The sequence below is a fragment of the Cupressus sempervirens genome, chromosome 8, assembly GCF_028749045.1.
Source record: "Cupressus sempervirens isolate cs-2001-9-10 chromosome 8, ASM2874904v1, whole genome shotgun sequence".
In the NCBI taxonomy this organism is placed as follows: Eukaryota; Viridiplantae; Streptophyta; class Pinopsida; order Cupressales; family Cupressaceae; genus Cupressus; species Cupressus sempervirens.
Window position 1 is genome coordinate 59934033 of NC_143125.1, and position 22814 is coordinate 59956846.

The following is a 22814-nucleotide window of genomic DNA, read 5'->3' on the forward strand; positions in this document are numbered from 1 at the left end:
TAATAATATAACAATAGAACATAAATAAAATAGATGATGAAAAAAACCAAAAGAAAAAAACTACAACATAAGATATAAATTTCTTAATATATCATCATTATTATTTCTTAAAATATTTTTAAAAAACACACATTCTTTCTATCCACGAAATTTTGCTTTCCTTATTAATGCGATTCTTAAAATTCTTAACTCATTTGATTGCTTTGAATATGATTCATCTAAATAAAAAAACATTTTAAGATAAGTATGTAGTGTATTTTACCATTTGGTTGCAGCATAGGAATGGAGAATAAGAATGAATATTGGGAATAGGAATGACTATTCCAATAACAACTATCTTTTGGAATGGGTATAAGCTCATTTTAGAGGCAAAATGAGAATATGTATTCCTATTCACTATTTCAATTGACGAACCAAACTATTCCTATTTCAATAACCAAATGGACTCTTTTGATGAATACAAACATTCCTTTCAACTTGAAAAGCAATTTATAACATTTTTACAAATATATATAAATAAATAATAATTCAGATATAGCTTTGGTTGACCACTCAGATAACGTGGTCGACAAATATTATTTATTAGTTGGTAACGAACTGTTGTCAAACTATATATACAAATTAAACTTCGCCGCCTATACTTTGAACTCAATAAAGTGAAACGAATTGGTCAAAGAGATGTGGCACCATGCTTAACTGCTTCGCAATATTTGCTTCCACACCAAAAAATTAACTACCACATTGTTGTGCAACAAATATGAGATGTGTTCTCATAGAGAAATAACCCCCCAAAATCAGCGCAAACAGCAGACAAATTAAGCGATTTTAGTGTACAAAATATTCGCCTTTTTGTCATTCATTCTTCATCGCAAATCAGCCAAAGAAGCTCAAGCTACCTAGCCGTCCGTCTCTGGAGAAAGCGTCCAAGAGATTTTTTCTTCGCTAATGGAAGTTCTGCATAACAGATTTATTCCCTCGTTAATCCATTGAAAACAATTTTAAACTCTTAAATTGTAAGAAATTAATTCGAGCAATTACTCCAGTGCGCTATGCCAAGAGGATTTCTTTGATTTGCCGATCCTTCTAATTTGAAAACACTTTCTCGTAATCCCTTTGGAACAGAACTTAAAAGATTTACAGTATTTCCGTTACCGGCCGCCATGGTCATTGTAGCCTTTGCCTGTCGTTAAATCAGAATGTGAGTTCCATGTCGAAAGCTAAATTAAGCACCGCGATGCTAAACAATTTCAAGGTTAAAGATTACTTCTTACTTTGTCGGACGAAACGTTGTTGTACACATTTGCAGCTCCATTGTAGAAAAGCATTAGCTGAGAAGACGAGGGTTTGGTAGGGGTCTTAAAATTGATATGTTCAGAATCGCTGATATCTGTATCAAGGATAGGCTGTCCTTATTATCAAATCGAAATCCTGTGGCGTATTGCGGAAACATTTCCATTCCCTTGAAGTTTTCAGAAACCGCGCAATGGAGCTTCTTCTCAGAATGCTCTGGATTGCTCAAATGTTCAGCAGAGAAAACTTGTTGCAGCATATGTGGTTTAATCTTTCGCACGCAAGACTGTATTCCTGTAAATAGTGAAGTACGAATCGACATCAATATCAATATTAAGGATTTAAAGACATTTAAAGGATACTGCTTTAAATATTGAAGAGCAGATCCAGGAAATAAAGATATTTAACGAAAATTCCTGTAAATATTGAAGCGCAAATCGACGACAATATTAATGTAAATATTGATATCTATGATTCAAAGATATTTGATGAATATTCTTGTAAATATTGAAGCACGGATTCTGGATTTAAAGATACTTAATGATAATTCTGTGAAAAATCAAACTATTGCAGTCACTGATTATTAATCTCCTATCACAAATGATTATTAAACTGCTGAAAATAAATTTCCAGCTAATATCGAAAAATAACACAACTGCAACTTCACTTAAAATACGGAAAGAAATGCGCAACAGAATCAACACAATATTTTCGGACAAATTGTCCCTGGAAAAACCCCTAAGGGAAAACCAGTTCTACAGATGAGAAATTATATTAAACTTCAGCAAATCAAGAGATACAAAATTTCTTGCCTCACACTGGCAGAACTCCGACAACCTCCTAATTTCTCCCGCTGATATTTCTCACTGCTATCCCTGCGCTAACACTGCGCCCTTGCTAACACTGCAAGACTGTTTGCTAACACTGCAAACTCTTTCTCCAAAACGCTTCTTCTTCTGTGCCCTTGCTAACACTGCAAGACTGTTTGCTAACATTGCAAACTCCTTCTCCAAAACGCTTCTTCTTCTGTGCCCTTGCTAACACTGCAAACAGCTTCACCAAAGCTTCACCGCCTTCTTCCCGCAAAGCTTCCTGCAAGACTATTTGCTAACACTGCAAACTGCTTCTCCAAAGCTTCCTTGCTAACACTGCAAGACTATTTGCTAACACTGCAAACTGCTTCTCCAAAGCTTCCTTGCTAACACTGCAAGACTGTTTGCTAACACTGCAAACTGCTTCTCCAAAAGCTTCCTTGCTAACCCTACAAGACTGTTTGCTAACACTGCAAACTGCTTCTCCAAAAGCTTCCTGCCTTCCTCTCCAAATGCCCCCTAGACCCCTTTTTATACTACTCTCATTGGTAAACCAACGACCGAGATTAAATCAAACCAACGGCTAAGATTAAGACAACTCAACAGTCAATAATAGAATTGGTTGCAAGGTGTCCAAAAGGGAATCTCTAAAATTAGTAAATAATAACCATTTACTAATTTTTGGCAAGTGGACAAACAGCTGTCCAAACCACCCATAAATACAACCGCTATTCATAGATAAGGACGAATAGCTGTCCAAGCTACCCATAAATAGTGCTGCTATTTCTGGGTCAGAAATAACAGCTGTCCAACTAACAATAATTAACACCCCCTCTTAGCGAGGAAGTTGTTCTGCATGACACCCATCTTATCTCTGAAGAAGATAAATTTGGCCTTTTCCAAAGCCTTCGTCAGAATGTCTGCTACCTGCTCATCTGTAGGTATGTATTGTAGTCGAACAACTTTCTTCAATCTGCACACGTGGGTCTCTTTGCTGTGTGCTACAAAGCCTTCTGGTTGTTCTATGTATACCTCCTCCTTCAACTCACCATTGAGGAATGCTGTCTTGACATTCATTTGATGGATCTGCCATCCCATCTGTGCTGCAAGTGAGATTACAGCTCGTATAGAAGTATACCTGGCAACTGGAGCAAATGTCTCCTCATAGTCTATTCCCTCCTTCTGAGAGAACCCCTTTGCCACAAACCTAGCCTTGTATTTCTCGATGCTACCATCTGCACCGTGCTTTATCTTATAAATCCAGCGTGATCCAACTACAGCCCTATCTGTTGGTCTAGGTACTACCTCCCACACATCATTCTGCATTATTGAAGAATATTCCTCAACTATAGCATCTCGCCATACTTGATGTTCTGTAGCTTCCTGATAGCTAGAAGGCTCACTATCTACCAACTGACTAACATAGTCATTGAACTTGGCTGGTTGTCTTCGCTGTCTAGTACTCTTCCTAGGAGCTCCCACAAACTCCTGAGTATCCCTTTGTGCACAATCTCTGATGAAGTGATATCTGATATCTATATGTTTAGACCTATCATGAAACACTGGATTTTCAGACAACTTGATGCAACTCTGATTGTCACAATGTATCACAGTAGTCTCAACCTTCTGACCAAACAAGGCTACTAACAACTTTCGAAGCCATATAGCTTCACATGTTGCCATGCTAGCTGCTATGTATTCTGCTTCTGCTGAACTTAGAGCCACAAACTTCTGCTTCCTGCTGAACCAAGATACAACTCCTGATCCCAAGCTGAAACAACACCCTGAAGTGCTCCTTTTGTCTGTTGTACTTCCTGCCCAATCTGCGTTAGTATAGCCTATCAACCTGATACCTTCACCTCGAACATATCTGATCCCATACTCGACTGTACCACACAAGTAACGTAGCACATGCTTAGCCGCTATCCAATGCATTCTCTTTGGTTCAACCATGAACTGACTAAGAGAGTTTACTGCAAATGCTATAACTGGTCTAGTGTTGACCAAATACATAAGCGTACCAATCAACTGTCTATATAAAGTGGGATCTACATCTTGCTCCTTAGATGTATCGTCATGCTCTGTGCTCACCTCCGGAACACCTGTCACGGTCTCACGAAGCAATCTAAGTGCTCCATGATGAATATGGCCCATCCTCCTATGCCATAGCTCTCCAAGATCTCTAGGATTATTGTTGCTCATAAGTGCCTTAGGAGTATCAAACTGTAATCTATAAAGGCGACCACTCCTAACTCCAATAGTTATGGGTGATTTCCAATCCTTGTGCTTAATCAACACATGTGTCCCTCTAAAGAGTACATTATACCCCCTATCCTGAAGAACAGATACAGAAATCAAATTCATATCTAAGCCCGACACATATAACACATCATGAAGAGGAATTATCTTTCCATTCTCCCTCTGAAACTGAACAGTCCCTTTCCCAACAGGGTTGAGTTTGGACAAGTTTCCCATAGAAATCTGGATGTTGGTGTCCTCCTCCTTGTAACTGGAGAAGTACTCTCTAACTCCTGTCATATGAAATGACACCCCACTATCTATATACCAAACACACTGTGAGGTTGAGCTAACCATACAAGCTATGAGTGCAAACTCATCTTCCATTCTGCTGGAGAGTTCTTCTGCACTTGCTGAAGCTGTCATCTGCTTCTTACCCTTTTTCCTCTCTGGGCAATCACTGACATAGTGGCCAAACTTGTGACATCCAAAGCACTTAACCTTAGAAAGGTCCTTCTTCTTTTCACTTTGTGAATTTGATCCTTTGCTAGATCCCTTCTTTGCTTTCCCTTTACCCGCTAGGGCAACGTTCTCTTGTTCCACCTCATTTTTTTGACTCTTGTTGGCCCCATTGACAAGACTTAGTCTAAACTCCTCTTGAGTGAAATCAGTCCATAGTCGATCCCAACTCGGTAAAGTATCTCGTCCACTGACAACTTGAACAAAGACACTCCATTGTTTAGTAAACCCATTTAGGGCTATTCTCACTAGCTCATCATCACTAGGGCTATCTCCAACAGCTGCTAACTCATCCTTGACAAGTCTGAGCCTGGTGAGGTAACTTGTGACGTCTTCTCCCTGATTCATCCGGGTATTCTTTAGCTTCTCTCTGAGAATCAACTTCCTGTTAGTGGTAGCATTCTGGTACAGATTTAGAATGGCGTCCCACATCTTCTTTGCTGTATCTAGCTCCGAGATATGTGGAACAATATGATCCTTGACACCATCAAGGATAATCCTCCTCGCTTTGGCATCGTCCTTCCTATATGCTGCAAGCTGTGTTGCATCTGTTGGTACAGGTACACCACTGGTAGCATAATCCTTGATACCATTCTCTTCCAACAATAAAAAAATTCTGGCCTTCCAGACACCAAAATTTGAGGCACCATCCAATCTATCCTGATCTCTCAAACTAGCTGAAGCCATCTCAAGGGTTTAAAGCAATAATAAATCTAAAGAGATCAAAATTTCTTTCCTAGGGCAAAACTCTTCTACCCTTAACAATGCTCTGATACCATGTGAAAAATCAAACTATTGCAGTCACTGATTATTAATCTCCTATCACAAATGATTATTAAACTGCTGAAAATAAATTCTCAGCTAATATCGAAAAATAACACAACTGCAACTTCACTTAAAATACGGAAAGAAATGCGCAACAGAATCAACACAATATTTTCGGACAAATTGTCCCTGGAAAAACTCCTAAGGGAAAACCAGTTCTACAGATGAGAAATTATATTAAACTTCAGCAAATCAAGAGATACAAAATTCCTTGCCTCACACTGGCAGAACTCCGACAACCTCCTAATTTCTCCCGCTGATATTTCTCACTGCTATCCCTGCGCTAACACTGCGCCCTTGCTAACACTGCAAGACTGTTTGCTAACACTGCAAACTCCTTCTCCAAAACGCTTCTTCTTCTGTGCCCTTGCTAACACTGCAAGACTGTTTGCTAACACTGCAAACTCCTTCTCCAAAACGCTTCTTCTTCTGTGCCCTTGCTAACACTGCAAGACTGTTTGCTAACACTGCAAACAGCTTCACCAAAGCTTCACCGCCTTCTTCCCGCAAAGCTTCCTGCAAGACTATTTGCTAACACTGCAAACTGCTTCTCCAAAGCTTCCTTGCTAACACTGCAAGACTATTTGCTAACACTGCAAACTGCTTCTCCAAAGCTTCCTTGCTAACACTGCAAGACTGTTTGCTAACACTGCAAACTGCTTCTCCAAAAGCTTCCTTGCTAACCCTGCAAGACTGTTTGCTAACACTGCAAACTGCTTCTCCAAAAGCTTCCTGCCTTCCTCTCCAAATGCCCCCTAGACCCCTTTTTATACTACTCTCGTTGGTAAACCAACGACCGAAATTAAATCAAACCAACGGCTAAGATTAAGACAACTCAACAGCCAATAATAGAATTGGTTGCAAGGTGTCCAAAAGGGAATCTCTAAAATTAGTAAATAATAATCATTTACTAATTTTTGGCAAGTGGACAAACAGCTGTCCAAACTACCCATAAATACAACCGCTATTCATAGATAAGGACGAATAGCTGTCCAAGCTACCCATAAATAGTGCTGCTATTTCCGGGTCAGAAATAACAGCTGTCCAACTAACAATAATTAACAAATTCCTGTAAATATTGAAGTGCAAATCAGCTTAAATATCATATAAAGGCTTTAAAGGTATTTGATGAATACTGCTGTAAATATTGAAGCACAAATCGAGGATTTACAGATATTTTGATGAAAATTCGTGTAAATATTGAAGCGCGAACCGGCATGAATATCAATATTAAGGATTTAAAGATATTTGACGAAATGAAATGAAGAAAACAACTTACCATGCCTGTTCATAATTTGTCGCTGACAATCCATGGCAGGACTGGTATTTTCTGTGGCATTCCCGTCACTTCCAATTCCCAAGAAATCGATTGTGACTAGGTGAGAATGAGTTTGAGATTGAGCCATCTATTAATCAAAACAGATGCTTCATCTAATGTAATGAATTTCAAGGCAATGAAGGGGATCATAGGCATGGTATTTATAAGAGATTAAAAACTGGACGATCGCTGTAGCCGGCATTACAGAATAGTTGAGAAACGTGAGGCAATTTGAACACGTGTGAGAATGCCGCCATTTGGCAATCAAACCATACAATCCCGGCGTCGCTGGCGGAAATACCCCGAGCTGTTCAAAAAACAACGTGCATAATTTTCTAGAAAGTTTGTGTGTTGTCCGAGCGAATAATACACACTGCCCACGTCGGTGACATCTCACATCATGTACGCCAATCAGGGCGGGCTCTTTCTTTTTCCTCACATTTTAAATTCATTTACGGCCATAATATGTCTTCAGTCAATGGAGTACAAAGGATGTTTGTTGAGCTGTCGGTAATGCAAGTCAAGGTAAGTAATTTTTTTTAAAATTTTATGAAACTTTAATAGCTAATTTTTATTTTATTAAAAATTAGCAATCACATCTTAGTGTGTAATAGGTGTCTTATAGTTAAATGTAAACTATATTTATATTTTTTGTTTTATTGTTATTAATGGACAATCATATTTCAAATTAATGAATACAATTGAATTTTTTATTGCTATTAATAGATAATTGCATTTTAAAACAATAGCTCGGAATGAGCTGGAGTCCCGACCTTATAAGAGTAGAAATTAGATTTTCAAATGATAATATTTAAAACTATTATATATATTCTAAGAATTATTTTATTGTTGAGTATGTAAAGTATGTTTCTATTTTTATATTTTATTTTATTTTATTTATTTGAGTTTTTTTTTAATATCATTTGTTGGTCAAGATTTCTAGCTTGCTTTACAACGAGCTTTTCTTAGTTTTATCATTTATGCCCTAAGGAAATCTAGGGTTTCATTGTCTTCCATTACTTATTTTCAAATCAATTTACATTTGGTTTCAATGCATTACTCGCAACTCAAATTAATTATTTATATATACATCAAGCTACGAGTATATTTCGTGGGTTTATTTATATTTAGATTTATAGTTATATCAATATCAAAAAAAAATGGAAAAGCCAATCTGTTTGTGTTCTTAGCTCAACTCAAATGCTCTTTAGCTTGATTTGATGATCTAGTGCAATGTTTTAGACGAAAACTACTAAACATGGTTTTATTTTAATTTTACTAAGTCCAACTATCAATTTTAAAGTTGAATATATTTTTAAATTATTTTATTGTTGAGTATGTAAAGTATGTTTCTATTTTTATATTTTATTTTATTTTATTTATTTGAGTTATTTTTTAATATCATTTGTTGGTCAAGATTTCTAGCTTGCTTTACAACGAGCTTTTGTTAGTTTTATCATTTATGCCCTAAGGAAATCTAGGGTTTCATTGTCTTCCATTACTTATTTTCAAATCAATTTACATTTGGTTTCAATGCATTACTCACAACTCAAATTAATTATTTATATATAAATCAAGCTACAAGTATATTTCGTGGGTTTATTTATATTTAGATTTATAGTTATATCAATATCAAAACAAAATGGAAAAGCCAATCTGTTTGTGTTCTTAGCTCAACTCAAATGCTCTTTAGCTTGATCTGATGATCTAGTGCAATGTTTTAGACGAAAACTACTAAACATGGTTTTATTTTAATTTTACTAAGTCCAACTATCAATTTTAAAGTTGAATTTTTTTTTACCATATTTTAAAATAAAAAAACCCACCAAAAATTCTATCAGACCACGCCTTACAAAATCCAAGTAAAATTTTCTAAACTCTATGTATGTAGAGATTTATTTTTCATTCCTTCCTTCTATCTATTGCAAGGATCAAGTCAACATTTTTTTGGAGGTGGGGAGTTTGAAAAATCCTCATTCTAAATTTTATTTATTTTGGGATGACTTTGTTTTTTCATGGAGAAATATCCTAGAATTTTGATTAGTAACACTTGTGGGTTTAGCATGATCTGCACATCTCTTGAATTTTCTTTGACGTTATCAATCAAAATCTTGTTGCATGCTTAGCTCAGCTCTGAGCGGCTGCCACACCCCAATATTCTTGTCTTCAGCATTTGGTCTGCAATTACAAGAACACAAATCTTTCAAATTGGGTCTGAAATGCTGCTGACAATAGAATGTGATAGTAATTACTAGAAGCAGCTTTAAATGAACATATAAATTGGAATAGAACTGGTAAATCTGATTAAGAAATGTTGTGTCTATTCATTGTAAATTATGATGCTCTGTATTGACCACTCTCCAGCTAAAGCATTTAATTCTTCATTAAATAACTTTGCATCCACGTGTCATTTGATAGGATTTTTTTTCTTATTTTTATTTTGTCTAAAAATTCCTAAAACCTTGAAAAAATTCTTAGCAGCCAATCACAAAATTAGAAAAATAGCAGAAAAAATAATTTTTAAATAATTTTATGACAAACCTTAGGTTTCAAGTTTTATTTGGATGTCAAAAATTAATGCATTCGAGCATCTAGGAACATTATTTCCCTGCCTTATAGATAAGGAGGGACTAACAATGGATACAATATGACATGGAGAGAAATTTGAATGGTGTCCTTTGAAGATAACTACTTTTATTTGCTTGTAAGATATAGGAAGTCTTTTGAGATTTTTTTAAAGATATTGCCAAAGATTGATTTGTGAATCTAAAAGTGTACCTGAATGAGTGTGATATAGGTAATATTATTTGGAGTATTATTGTTCAAAACATGTTCATTTTCTTTTTTGTAAAAAAAATTGGAGAATGGCTAGATCCCATGTGAAGGATTGAATAGAGGAAAACAATGATTAACTCCATCTCCAATGTTAGGTCATCATGTAATTTACATTACTCATTTTCTAAGTTAAAATTTGAATTTCTTAACTACTCATCCACTTTGTTTTGCCTCTTTATTTGATTTAATGGTTAGCATTTCTAGTAGTTTATTATTTTAAAATAGTTTTCTATGGAGAATATTTGAATTCTTTAGCCATCATTATCAAACAGTTAAAATCTATGACCATTCATTTCTTGTGTGTATATAGGTATCTCAATAGTAGATATTGGAAATACAATCATTGATGCTTTTAAAACACGTCAATTGATCATGCATGACAAGATTAAAAGAAAATGAAAATAACACCTTAAAAAAATTACACCTTCCAATGATACTAATGTATTAAGTAAAATGTCTTCTACACTGGCCTATTAGTTATGGATGGAATAAACTTTGACTTAGATTACACCTTTGCCATGCCAATGCTTTGATGATATCTAGATCCTACTTCCACACCAAAATTACACCTCTGTAAAGTTTGAGTTAAATTTTTTTGAGGAAGACGAGAGCTTGGCATTTCCAAACTTCTCTTAAAGTCAATTGGAAGTAACAAAATATACTTAAGCACATCCATTAAAAGGGTGAATAACTATGCAAGAAGAGAAATTGTGGGTTATTTGAAGAGAGTTGACAGATCATTATTTGATAAGCCCATTTTCAACAACTTAAAATTTGTCACATATTTGTTTGATAAGTATTTGTCCTCTTGCCTCCCTTTGTATCTCCTTAGATCTATCTCTATTTTTACCTCTTTGTCTATATATTCCTCTAAATCTCTAAAGATTTGATTTTACTTTGACTTTAAATAAAATAATGATGTTTTATTTTTAATTGTCTTTTTATAGATAATTTTTCAACTTTCTATTTTCACATAGTTTTATGTTTTTAAATTCAATTTATGTTTAATTATTTATAAAAATTTATATTTAATTTATCTTCCTTAACACACTATAAATACAACATTTCTTAGTTTTAATAATATTTTAGATAATTTAGATAGTATCTTTTTCACTTGCTAGACTTATTTTAACTCTTTCATGGATTTTATATTTAGTTTGTGTTTTTACTTTTTAATGTTTCTTGATTTTAAGATAGTACATTTAATGAAAATGATGTTATTTATTAAAATTAATTACTTATATATATATATATTGTGTAGCATTTGTAAATATGAATTTTGAGTTTTTAATGTTTCTTGATTTTAAGATAGTAAATTTAATGAGAATGATGTTATTTATTAAAATTTATTAATTATATGTTTTTGTGTTCTTATGTGTGAAGTATGTATGTATGTATGTATGTATGTACATACATACATACATACATATAGTAAATTGTATATGTAGTAAATTGTGTAGCATTTGTAAATATGAATGTTGAGTCATTTGTTTAACTCTATAACTTCTATAACTTCACTAATCACTTGTATGAAAAGCATCTATCATAAATGAAAAGATTCCTTAAATGTGATATTAGCCTTTTTCTTTATATACTCTGTTATGTCCTATTCTCTTCGTTTACTAGTGTTTTACCTATAACTACATCCTTGTGCAAGTGCCAATTGTTAGTGTAGACTGTAATTTTGAAGTTACCATTGAAAAGATTCCTTAAATCTATTATTAATCTTTTATTTGATATACTCTGTTATGTCCTATTCTCTTCCTTTACTAGTGTATTACCTATAACTGCATCCCATATTACCAACACAACTTACATTTGTAGGCTTCTTGTTAAAAAAAAATTGACTTCCCCTGGTCTAGAACATGTGGAATGATGTTGCTATGTGTTCTCTTCAAGGAAAATATCTGTGAGCTTGTTGCTCAAATATTCACAATTTTACATGCACAATTCTTATTTTCTTTACAATGCTAAGTGACAACAAAACCATATTCAATATGCTTTCAGACAGGTCATATGATCCATTATATTCAACATTGGTCTACACCATCTGTATACATGTGATTAACATAACATTTTCCCAATCCACACATGTTTGAGTCTATCAAAGAAAAAGAGGTATCTTATAGCCCACATTGGAAGACAATCACAATAATCCAATCATTTTCTAGTGTATCAATATGCCAATAAGAAAAAATCTTCAATTATGGAAGCTCTCAATTAAAAACATGTCTTTTCAGATATTGCTACATAATGGTAACTTGCACAATCAAAACAATGCCCATGAAGTAGTTGGTTCATTTTCCAACTGCAACTATTATGATCTGTGAATCTAGTTCTTGGCATTCAAAAATTACATCAATGTCTGAAGAAATGTGTGGCCATGGAAGAAATGATATTTTAGTGATATTTTTAAGACTATGGCAGAGGTGGAAGAAAAGCTAGAAGAGCTTCAGAAAGCAATGGGAGAAGGCCTCACCTCAAAGAATATGATTCAGGAGGAGGATAAATATAGAGAGGAGACCTTCTAGAAGCAAAGATCTAGGGTGTTATGGCTCAAGGTGGGTGATAGGAATACAACATTTTTTCATAGATCGGCCTCAATTCATAAAAGGAGGAATACAATTGATAATATAAAAAATGATAACAATGTAAAGCTCATTAAGACTGAAGAGATGGAAAAATGGTCAATGATTACTTCAAGAACTCTTATTTGGAAGAGAAGAGAAATATAAGGGAAGAGGACAGACGATGGTTGATTAATTCCATGCCTATTGTGATCTCGGCGGAGGAGAATGAGGAACTTGTATAGTCGATGATTGAGGAGGAAGTCCACAATGCTATCTTCTCTATGAAAGCCTACGAATCCCCAAGACCTGATGGTTTTCCCCTGATGTTCTTCCAACATTTTTGGAGTGTTATTAAATTGAATCTCCTTAGGGTAGCTTGTGACTTTTTCAAAATTGGGAAGCTTCTCAAGAAACTTAATAAAACGTTTATTGCCTTGATCTTGAAGGTTAAAGACCTAGGGGTCCTCTTTGATTTTAGGTTGATTAGTCTATACAAAACTACTTATAAGATTTTCTCTAAAATTTTGGTGAACAAGCTAAAACCAATGTTGCATAAATTCATTGGGAAAACCCAGAATGGGTTTGTCCCGAGATGCCAAATTCTTGATGCTACCATAACAACTCATGAAGTCTTACACTCTATGGAGAAGAGTGGGAATCCAAGTATGGCTTTGAAACTTGATATGTCTAAAGCCTATGATAGGATTAATTAGATTTTCCTATATGAAATTATTGGTAAAATTGGTTTTAGTCAAAAGATTATAAAGATGGTAAAAGTGATGGTTGAAACCATCAATTACTCAATGATGGTGAATGGTTTGTCTTGGGGGAACTTTGGTGGGGAGAGGGAACTAAGACAGGGTCACCCTATCTCCCCCTATTTGTTTATCATGGTTGTTGAAGTTTAGGGAAGGGCGTTCTTTAGAAAAATGGAAGGGGGGTGATTAAAGGGTTCAAATCGGCATCCATGCTTCCACCCAAGGTGATCCAATAGTTTGTGGACAACACCTTCCTTAGTGGGGAATCCTCGATGAGTGAAGCCAAAGCTTGGAAGTTTGTGCTAGAGATATTTATGTCTAGTGCAGGATAGAAAATTAATTTGTACAGAAGTAAAGTTTTCTTCTTCAACACCCCTTGAATATATAGAGAAGGATTGTTAATATTCTGGGGTGTAATACTATTGTGTTTCTAGACACATATCTGGGCCTCCCCTTAACGGTGAAAGATGTAAGTAACAATTTTTGGAATGGCATTCTGGAGAGGATGGAAAAGAAGTTGATAGGGTGGAAAGGAAAAACCTTGAGTAGTGCAGGTAAGCTTCAACTTATTGTTTCCTCCCTCTAGAGAATACATGTTGAATTTGGTGAGTTGGGATACAGTTTGTAAACCTAAAAGAAGAGGAGGCCTGGGAGAAAGGAAGATATTTGATTTGAATAATGCATTGCTTACCAAGGTAGGGTGGAACCTGATGAAGGAGGAAGAAAAGTGGTGTAATATTTTGAAAGCAAAGTACTTAGGGAATCTGAAATACTCTCACAATACCTAGAGGAATGATCTCCCTATGGGATCTAAAATATAGGGAAATATTGCGAAAAAAAAAACTCTATTGAAGGAGGGTGTCCTCCAAATATGATATCATTAACAAATATTTTAGATAATAGTATACCTTTGTCCTTATCTATCTTCATGTACAAATTACTATTATCATCAGTCCTTTCAAATCCAATCCTCACAAGATAAGTATGAACTCTTTCATACCATGCTCTTGGTGCTTGTTTCAATATTTATAAGGCTTTGTGTAGTCTATATACCATGTTCTTATTATTTTTATCAAAAAATCCTTCTGATTGTTTTATTTAGACTTCTTCTTCTAGTATACCATTTAGAAATGTAGACTTAACATCCATTTGATAAACTTTGAAACCTTTTTATGTAGCATAAGAAAGCAAAATTTTTACTCCTTCCATTCTTGCAATAGGGGCAAATGTCTCACCATAGTTAATTCCTTCTTCTTATGCATATCCTTTGCAAACTAGTCTTGCTTTGTTCCTTGTCACTTCACCATTATCATCTAGCTTGTTTGTGAATAACCATTTGGTGCCAATTGCATTCTTGTCTTCTAGTCTAGGAACTAGACTCCATGTCTTGTTCTTCTCTATCTGCTAAATTTCTTCTTCCATAGCCTCGTACCAGTCATCATCTTCCAATGCATCCTTTACTATCTTAGGTTCCTTCATGCTTAAGTAACAAACATGATTCACTTCTAAATCTATTTCTTGTCATTGGCCTTGCATCTTTCACTCCAATGATTTGACCTACAGGATGATGTCTTTTGACATATTTGGACAGTCATGGCTCAGTTCTTGTGACTACATTTTGTCTCTCAGCTTTAGTGTCACTATGTATATCGTTGTTAGGTATTTCAACATCTATTTCATGTATACTAATCTCAGAATTAGAATGTGCATTTTTTTCATTTTCCAACTCAACATCTAAATGCAACTCAGAATTCATAGGTTGTGACTCGACAGTTATTGAGACTTTCTGTTAGTTTGCAACTTGATTTTGTAGCATCTTCTTCAGAAAGGATTCCTTCATAGAAGTATACAAATGATTTGTATTTTTCTAGTTCCTTTGTAGGTTCAACCTCATGTACTTCTATAAACCCATCAAAATTCACATTTGCACTTTCCACAATTTTGTTAGAGTTAGTATTTAAATACTTGTAAACTTTATTTTTTGTAGAGTAACCAAGGAATATACCTTCTTCACTTTTTGCATCAAACTTTCCACTCCTAACATCTTTAAGAATATAACATTTTTTTCCAAATACCTTAAAGTATTTCACATTAGGTGGATATCCATACCATAGTTCAAAAGATGTTGAATGAGTACCTTTCTTGACTTGCACATGATTCAAGGTATATATAGTAGTACTTATAGCTTCTCTTCAGTATTTCAAAGCAACATTCTTCTCCATCTTAAGTGTTTTGGCACAATCTATTATGGATCTATTTCTTCTTTCAGCAATTCCATTTTGTGGAGGGGTCCTACGTGCAGATGTATATCTTTTGATTCCTCTGTCATTATAGAGCATCTCAAACTCATTTGAAGTGAATATTCCTCCTCTGTTTGATCTCAAGCATTTCATACTTTTACTTGTTTCTTTTTCAACTCTTGCCAAATACCACTTAAACATTTGAAAAAGAAACATGATTGTTATCATCCTAGAATAATCATTAAAAAATAGCATTATGTACTTATCTCCTTTGTAGCTTTTCACTTCAATAGGTCCACACAAGTTAGTATGAATAATTTCTAGTATTTCTTTAGAGGTATAAGCTTTTCTTTTAAAGCTTGACTTTTTCATCTTGCCTAGCTGACATTGCTTGCATATTATATTATTAGGTTTCTTCAACTTAGGAAAACCTCTAACTCTTTTAATGTTACTAATACTAATAAGATTATCAAAATTAACATGACATAATTTCTTGTGCCAAAGCCATACATCATCAAAATTTTCAATGAGACAAGTAGCATCTTCTATATCTAGATAGAACATATTACTTCTAGTTTGATCACCTTTTCCAATCAAGTTTCTATTTCTATCATATATCTTGGCAGTTTTATTTTCAAACTCAACTTTGCATCCCAAATTATTAAATTGTGACACACTTAACAAGTTATAATTCAATCCTTCTACATAGTAAGCATTGTCACATGAAATCTTATCTATGAGTTTGATAGACCATTTTCCTTTTATCAAACATGGTGCATCATTACCAAACCTCACACAATTTCCATCATAACAAGTTAAGGTAATGAACTTACTTTTGTCTCCAGTCATGTGATGTGAGCATCCACTATCAATGGTCCATTTATCATTCTTGTTCACACAAGTCACAAGTGTAGTTGCCTCATCCTCATCAAATTTGTCCTTCATTGAAACATATGCCACTTCATCATCATGTTCATCAGAGTCATGTTCATCGGCAATGTAGCATGACTTCTTTCCTTTGTCTCTTTAGTCTCTACCACCATCTTCTCTTCTATTTTTTTGCTTTTTTCCTTCTCTATAGTTCTTCTTTTGTGTACATGTTGCAGTAATATGACCAACTTCATTGCAATTGAAACAAATGATGGGTAACTTACCTTTAAACTTGTCTTTTCCTCTATGAAATATTTTTGCAAATAATGCTTCCAATTATTCAATGTCTTCCTCATCTATGTTGTTGTCACTGGATGCATATTTTATCTTTCTTTTCTTCTTCTTCTACTTTACCTCCTTAGAATCCTTCAATAACAATTTTGCTTTGAAAGTTGATTCAATACTCTCTAGTTTGTAGTTGTCAAAATTAGATAGCTCAAAAGCAGTGAGCCTACCTACCAAACCTTCAAAGGTTAGATCATTTCTTGGTATACATATTAATTCTTGGATTGCAGAAACTCTAATGACATAAATAGGAAGTAATGTCCTCAAGATTTTGCTTGGCACAATATCATCATCTATTTTAGCAATAGCACCTTATATTGCACTAACAACTTCTTTTATCCTTGCAACATATTGAGAAATATTTTCACCTTCTTCCATTCTCATGTCATCAAACTTACCTCTAAGACTCTCTACCTTGGCTCTTTGAACATTTTTGTCTCCTCCATAGATGGTGGGTAGGGCATCCCACATCTTCTTTGCACTGTCAAGACCTTTAATATCATCAAATTCAACATAGCTTAGGGTAGAGGCAATCTCCAACATCGCCTAAATGTGTCTTTCTTTTTCTTTGTATCTTCAGTAGTTAGGGCTCCTTCTAGATCAACATGCTCCACTGAAATGCAAGATTGTGCATGATCTCCAAGTCCTCCAAGGTGCAGCTTCATCAAACTTTTCCATGTAGGAAATTATCTTTGTTGAGCTTGGGTACTTCTCTTTTCGACATCTTGATCTTTGTGCCTCTAGTACCTTAAAACTAATCCTCTTGAGCATATGGCTTTGATACCAATTGTTGGAATTATTTTATAATAACTGAGAGGGGGGAGGAGATGAATTTGTTATTTAAGGTCTAGATGTACAAATAAAAAAATTTCACAATTTAGTGAACCCATAAAACATTCATACCCATCCATGCATTCATTGTGTATCAACTAAAACTTATATGTTACTATCAAATCAACTTGTAGAAATGTAAAGCATGAAACACAACATGTTCATCAGCATATTTGACATAATGTTTTAACGTGGAAACCCAATTTGGGAAAAACCACCAACAACATGCTACTCCTTTTTCACTCTTCTAAAGTGATGCCCTATTAAAGGCCAAACCTATTAAAGGTTACAATACACACTATTAAATGTGACCCAGTTAAGGGATTTCAGTCACCCTGTTAAAAGTGAGCCTTGTTAGAGGACTTTAGCCATTCACTTGGAATGCCACCTTGTTAAAGGATTTTTCAGTAACTCTTAAGTCAAACTTACTCCAAAGGATTTACCCTAGACTGATACAATTGTTAGAAAGTAATAGTAGAGCTTTGATCTGATACAACTTACAACCTTACTTGTAGATTACAGATCTCTATTTAGTCCTCAACTCTACTTGACTTCCATTCTTTGTAGCTCTAACAACTTGTTCACCTTTGAAGCATTCATCCTCTTAAGCCTTCTTGCTTAGTATGCCACTATAGACTCTTCTCTTGGGTCACTTGATGAAGCAAAACCCCTTTCTCCTTCTCCTTATTAGATTTTCACACCAAACTCTCTAACTCTTTTGCTTCATGACTAGACATTCCTATATATAGGAAATTGGAGCATTTTCTCGCTCATTATCCATCATCCTGATTAGGGTTTTAGATGGATTAGGTAGGATACAATGTATCTACCCCATATCTTGTCTTCTCTAAAAACTTCTCTTAGAATCAATTTGAATTTTCCTCCAAAATGGTTTATGTAATATTCTATGCCACTAGCTCATCAATCTTATCTTCCTACTAATTCACAAGTTCCAAGAAAACAAACTTGTTAGCTTTTTTTTGGCAAATTTTTGATCTTTTTCATAATGTAGCAGCTTGGCATTATCAATCTTCTAATGCTTGGCACATACTGTGTCACTTCACATCAACTATAAAATCACTTGCCATCAACAAGATTTTATTGGTGCTCAGCATCAACTAAAAATTACTCGACATCTATTATCTTGCTCGACATCCACTAGAATTTGTTTTCACTCAGCTCCAACTGACTTTTTTCTCGGCTTGAACTAACTTTGCTCGGCACCTACTATCTACTTCATCAAGCTTGGCAAATGAACTTTGCTTAACTTATCCTTCTAAACTTTCTAACTGTAGCTAGCCATTTTGTAACCTCAAGTTGATCATCAATACATTATGCTATCACTGTCTTTACTGTCCTTATACTTCATTACATAATCATAACTCAACCTTTCCTCTAGGTAATTTTGTTACATCTTGTTGATCAAATCCTCCTGATCAATCAAATGATAGTACTTGAAATATATAAGCAATTGTCTTACCAACAAATAGTATATTTGACATTAGTGACAAAACAATGATTGAAACACATAGTCTTTTTCAACAATTTTTCTAATCAATGATCTTTTCAATCAAATATCAACACACCTTCCATGGGAAAATTCTCACTGTTGATAACCTAATGAAATGGGGTTTTCAATTACCTAATAGATGCTATTTGTGTGAGAAGGTGGAGGAGAATACTCACTTATTCTTTCATTGTAGTTATGCTTCTAGTGTATGGGGGAGGCTTTTATAGAAGCTAGAAGTGAACTAGGTGTTTAACCAGGATCTGGTGTAATCTATGGAAAATTGGCAAGGCCCCTTTGCCCACCCCCTCCTTGTCAGTTTGTGGAAGGTTATCCTCCCACATGTCTGTTGGGGTATCTAGAAAGAGAGAAATAACAAAGTGTTCAGGAATGAAGAAAGAAGTGAGGAGGTTGTCATGGAGAAGATCTACAAGATAATGTTTGAGAATATGAGTTGTAGCAATTGGAGAAAACTGGTGTTTCCCCTACTATACTGGATGTTAGAGTGGCTAAGTGTTGGCTATTGGCCAGGAAAGGGACACGATGGAAATCCCCACCTACAAATTGGGTTAAGCTAAATTTTGATTGTGCTGCTAGAAAGGAGGGTTCAACAGAAGGAGGTATGGTTAGAGATAGTAAGCGAAGGATGTTGTTGGTATATTCTAGAAAACTAGGGAAAGTGTCTACTAATACTACGGAAGTGATGGTTCTTTTTTAGTGTTTAAAATGGGTAATAAGTGTGGGATGGAGAAATGTGGAGATTGAAGGAAATTCAAAAATCATTATAGAAACTATTAAAGATAATGTGAGGGAAGGATGGGCTATTAAATGTGTTATAAAAGTCTTCAGACACTTATTAGCTAATTTGAATAGGTTCAATTTGAATCATACCTTTTGGGAGGGAAACAATGTGGCAGATAGGATGGTGGTGTTAAGCCTAAAGGTGAAAGGACTAAGATGTTCGAGGGACTTAAATTCCTTGCTAAATTGGGTAAGTGATTTAGTAACTCCAGAAATTAAGAATGATGAATCTAGCTGGAGAATTAGTTTAAATTTTTTTGACCTACTACTAGGTTGGTGGATAGGACAAAGTTATGAAGGACACATGGCAAGAAGGGATGGAATATGTACTGGTAATAATAAATTCACATGGCTCAAAGTTTTGAAGGTTGATAGGAGGGGTTTTTAAATTATTATCTTAAGCATGTTCTCGTATGCTGGGATGAGAAAAGATTTAAATTTTAAATGGTTAGTATGCATTGGGAATGATGGAAAAGATTGGGAGAAAGATAGAGGTAGTCAACATGCGACATTAATTTCTACAAGGAATGCTATTATAATTACTAAAAATAATGGTCATTATGTTCGCTTAAGGGATATTAGATTTCTGCCTAAGCATGAAGTCATTCTTAGTAAGTGTTTCTAGATTTGGAAGGAAAAGAGAGGTTTAGGGAAAATTGCAAAGATGGAGGTGACCTAATTCAAATTGAGTTTTCCATGATAGAGGAGAGTGTTAGGAATCCATTAGTGTGGTATATGCTAAAGGAAGGTGGCTTCATTCCATTTATGGAGGTGCTAAATGGGCATGATGAAAACTATTCTGTGCAATTTGTCAATTCCTACGAGAACCATAGAGTTATGATAAATGGAATCTCTTTCCACATCTCTAAGGAGGTTATCTTCCTGGCAATGAGTTTGGTGATGAAGGGAAGAAAATGGCAAAAGGTAACTAGGGTGGCCAACGAAACGAGTCTGCAATGCTTCTTTTTGGAGGGTGAAGAACCAATTTAGTATAGAGGTGGTATTATGCAGGAGAAGCTCCCTAAGCCTTGGAATGAGGTCTATTTGATGTTGATGAAGTACTTATCCCTAGAAGGGAGGTATAGTGTTTGTTACTACTACCACTTTCCTCTCCTAAACCATTTTCACCACTATGATGTTATTTCTAATCCATTTTTTCTATTGCATGATTTAGGGGACCCAGTTACTGATGTTAAGGAAAAATGAGGAAGGCTGTTAATTTTACTATTTTACACCAAGGGTTAATGTTCTGACTGTATCAATTCCACCTAGTCCTAGTTCCCCCCTAGGATTGTGGAGATTTATATTCCTACCCATCCTAACCCGCAACCCCAACTAGTTCACCTTAGGATCATAGACCCCAATGCCCCTACCCCACATCCTTTGCCTAGTGAGTCCCCTATTGAGTTGAAGCCCACCCCCTAGGAAATAAATGGAGAGAGAAGGAACTGGAGGAGTTAAAGGAAGAAGTGACAAGGGGAAGGAGGTGGTCAGGAAGGTTAGGAAAGTCTAGTGCTAAGAGGAAGCTGAAAGTTGGGGCCTTGCAATAGGAGGATTTGGATTCGAAGGATACAGGTCATCCCAAACAAAGGATAAAGGAGAAGGCATCAAATTTTGGGAAGGATAGAATAGAGGAGGACGAGGAGGAGATTTTAGATTCATCATGGTCTGGATTGGGAGATGGGATGAGAGAGAAGAATGATGTGTCACATGTTTCGGCCACCATTGGGTTGGGGTGTGTGGATTTAACCTGGGACCAATTCCCTGATACAATGGATAGTGTGCCCTCCCTTAGAATGATTTCCTCCCCTATTAAGGTTCTTCCCAAGGATATTTCTAACCCTCTAAATGTGTAGGATGTCACATTGGTGTAGGTGGATGGTGGTTCAGGTGACATGCAGGAGGGTAACATGGACACCAAGAATATGACTAGTGATGAGGTGTGGCAAATAATTCATGTGTTGGAAAAACGGATGTGTCTTTTGGAAAAGTTCACTATTAAAGTGACACATGCTGCTACAACCACTTTTCACCTACTGAAAGACATGGAGGGAGACTTGCTAAAGGAGGATTCCAAATTACTATTTGACTTCCTTGCAAAAGAATGGGAAAACATCCTCCTAGGGAGGAAAGAGGCCAAGAAGCCTTAATAGCTCCCTCTTATTTTTTAAGGTTGTTTATTTGTTGGTTCCTAGACTTGGCTAGGTTTAAGGTTGTCATGCCTTTTTTCATATATTTATGTAGCTTTTCTAGACTTAATATAGGCAATGTCAGGCCTTTTGATACTCTTTTAGTTATATTTTTTAACTATATGTTTTTGTTTTTTAAGTGGTAGGGGGTTGTTTTGGTTGTTGGTAATTTTCTAGTAGTCAACCAGTTTAACTGTTTATGGGCCAGCCCCCTAGGTTCGCTGCTTTTAATTCAAAAACATCAATTCTTCAAACACAAAATGTCCCAATAAAAAATTCACTCATATCTAAATTGATTTGGGTCTCTTGTTTTCTTTAGCTGTGTTTTGCATCTTTAACATCATCACCCCTTTCCTATTTGGATTTGCAACTATAATGTTGCTGAATCAATACCTCTTATCACACTTTTGGCAAGTCAACCTTATATTTCCCCACTTCTACATATCAATTTTATGAAACATTACAAGATACAAGGTAAATCAAGTGGGGTTGTCACAATTTCTATGTTGGAATGTAGTCAAAACAATTTATTAATTGCCTTGCTTTTTTATTTTTCTGGTGAGCATATTGGAGAAAAATGACAATGGAGACTCTTAGCCTTCATTACATTCATGGTAAAATGACATAAAACTAATTTTATATTCAAACTCTATTCCACCGAAAAGAGCTCACAACATACTACTTTGTAAGAAAAAGGTTTTAGGTATCTGCTTGATTTCCATTAATTATTGTTTATTGTATATATGTCCATATAACATCTATACAATAAATTTGTGCCTTTCCTATAACTCCATGCTAAAATAATTTAATCAATCTTGGTGATAAGAAATAACTTTGAAGTGTCTAGTACATCATGGTTTGCAATT

The 22814-nt window shown here is 35.1% G+C and overlaps 1 protein-coding gene across 3 annotated transcripts; it reads right to left on the bottom strand.

Moving 5' to 3' along the window:
* Positions 1-488: 488 nt before the first annotated feature.
* LOC149541595 (uncharacterized) lies at positions 489-7115 on the bottom strand. Of its 3 annotated transcripts, none has more exons than XM_089796089.1 (4): positions 6964-7115; positions 1272-1584; positions 1039-1180; positions 489-954 (listed from the first exon to the last, which is right to left on the bottom strand). In XM_089796089.1, the coding sequence occupies exons 2-4, from the start codon at positions 1323-1325 to the stop codon at positions 893-895; spliced, it is 258 nt and encodes an 85-aa protein (XP_089652215.1). In that variant the 5' UTR covers positions 1326-1584; positions 6964-7115; the 3' UTR covers positions 489-892. The 3 variants fall into 2 exon arrangements, 1 of the variants encoding a protein (XP_089652215.1); XR_016355145.1 differs by having other exon boundaries at positions 489-1180.
* Between the last annotated feature and the right edge of the window lie 15699 nt (positions 7116-22814).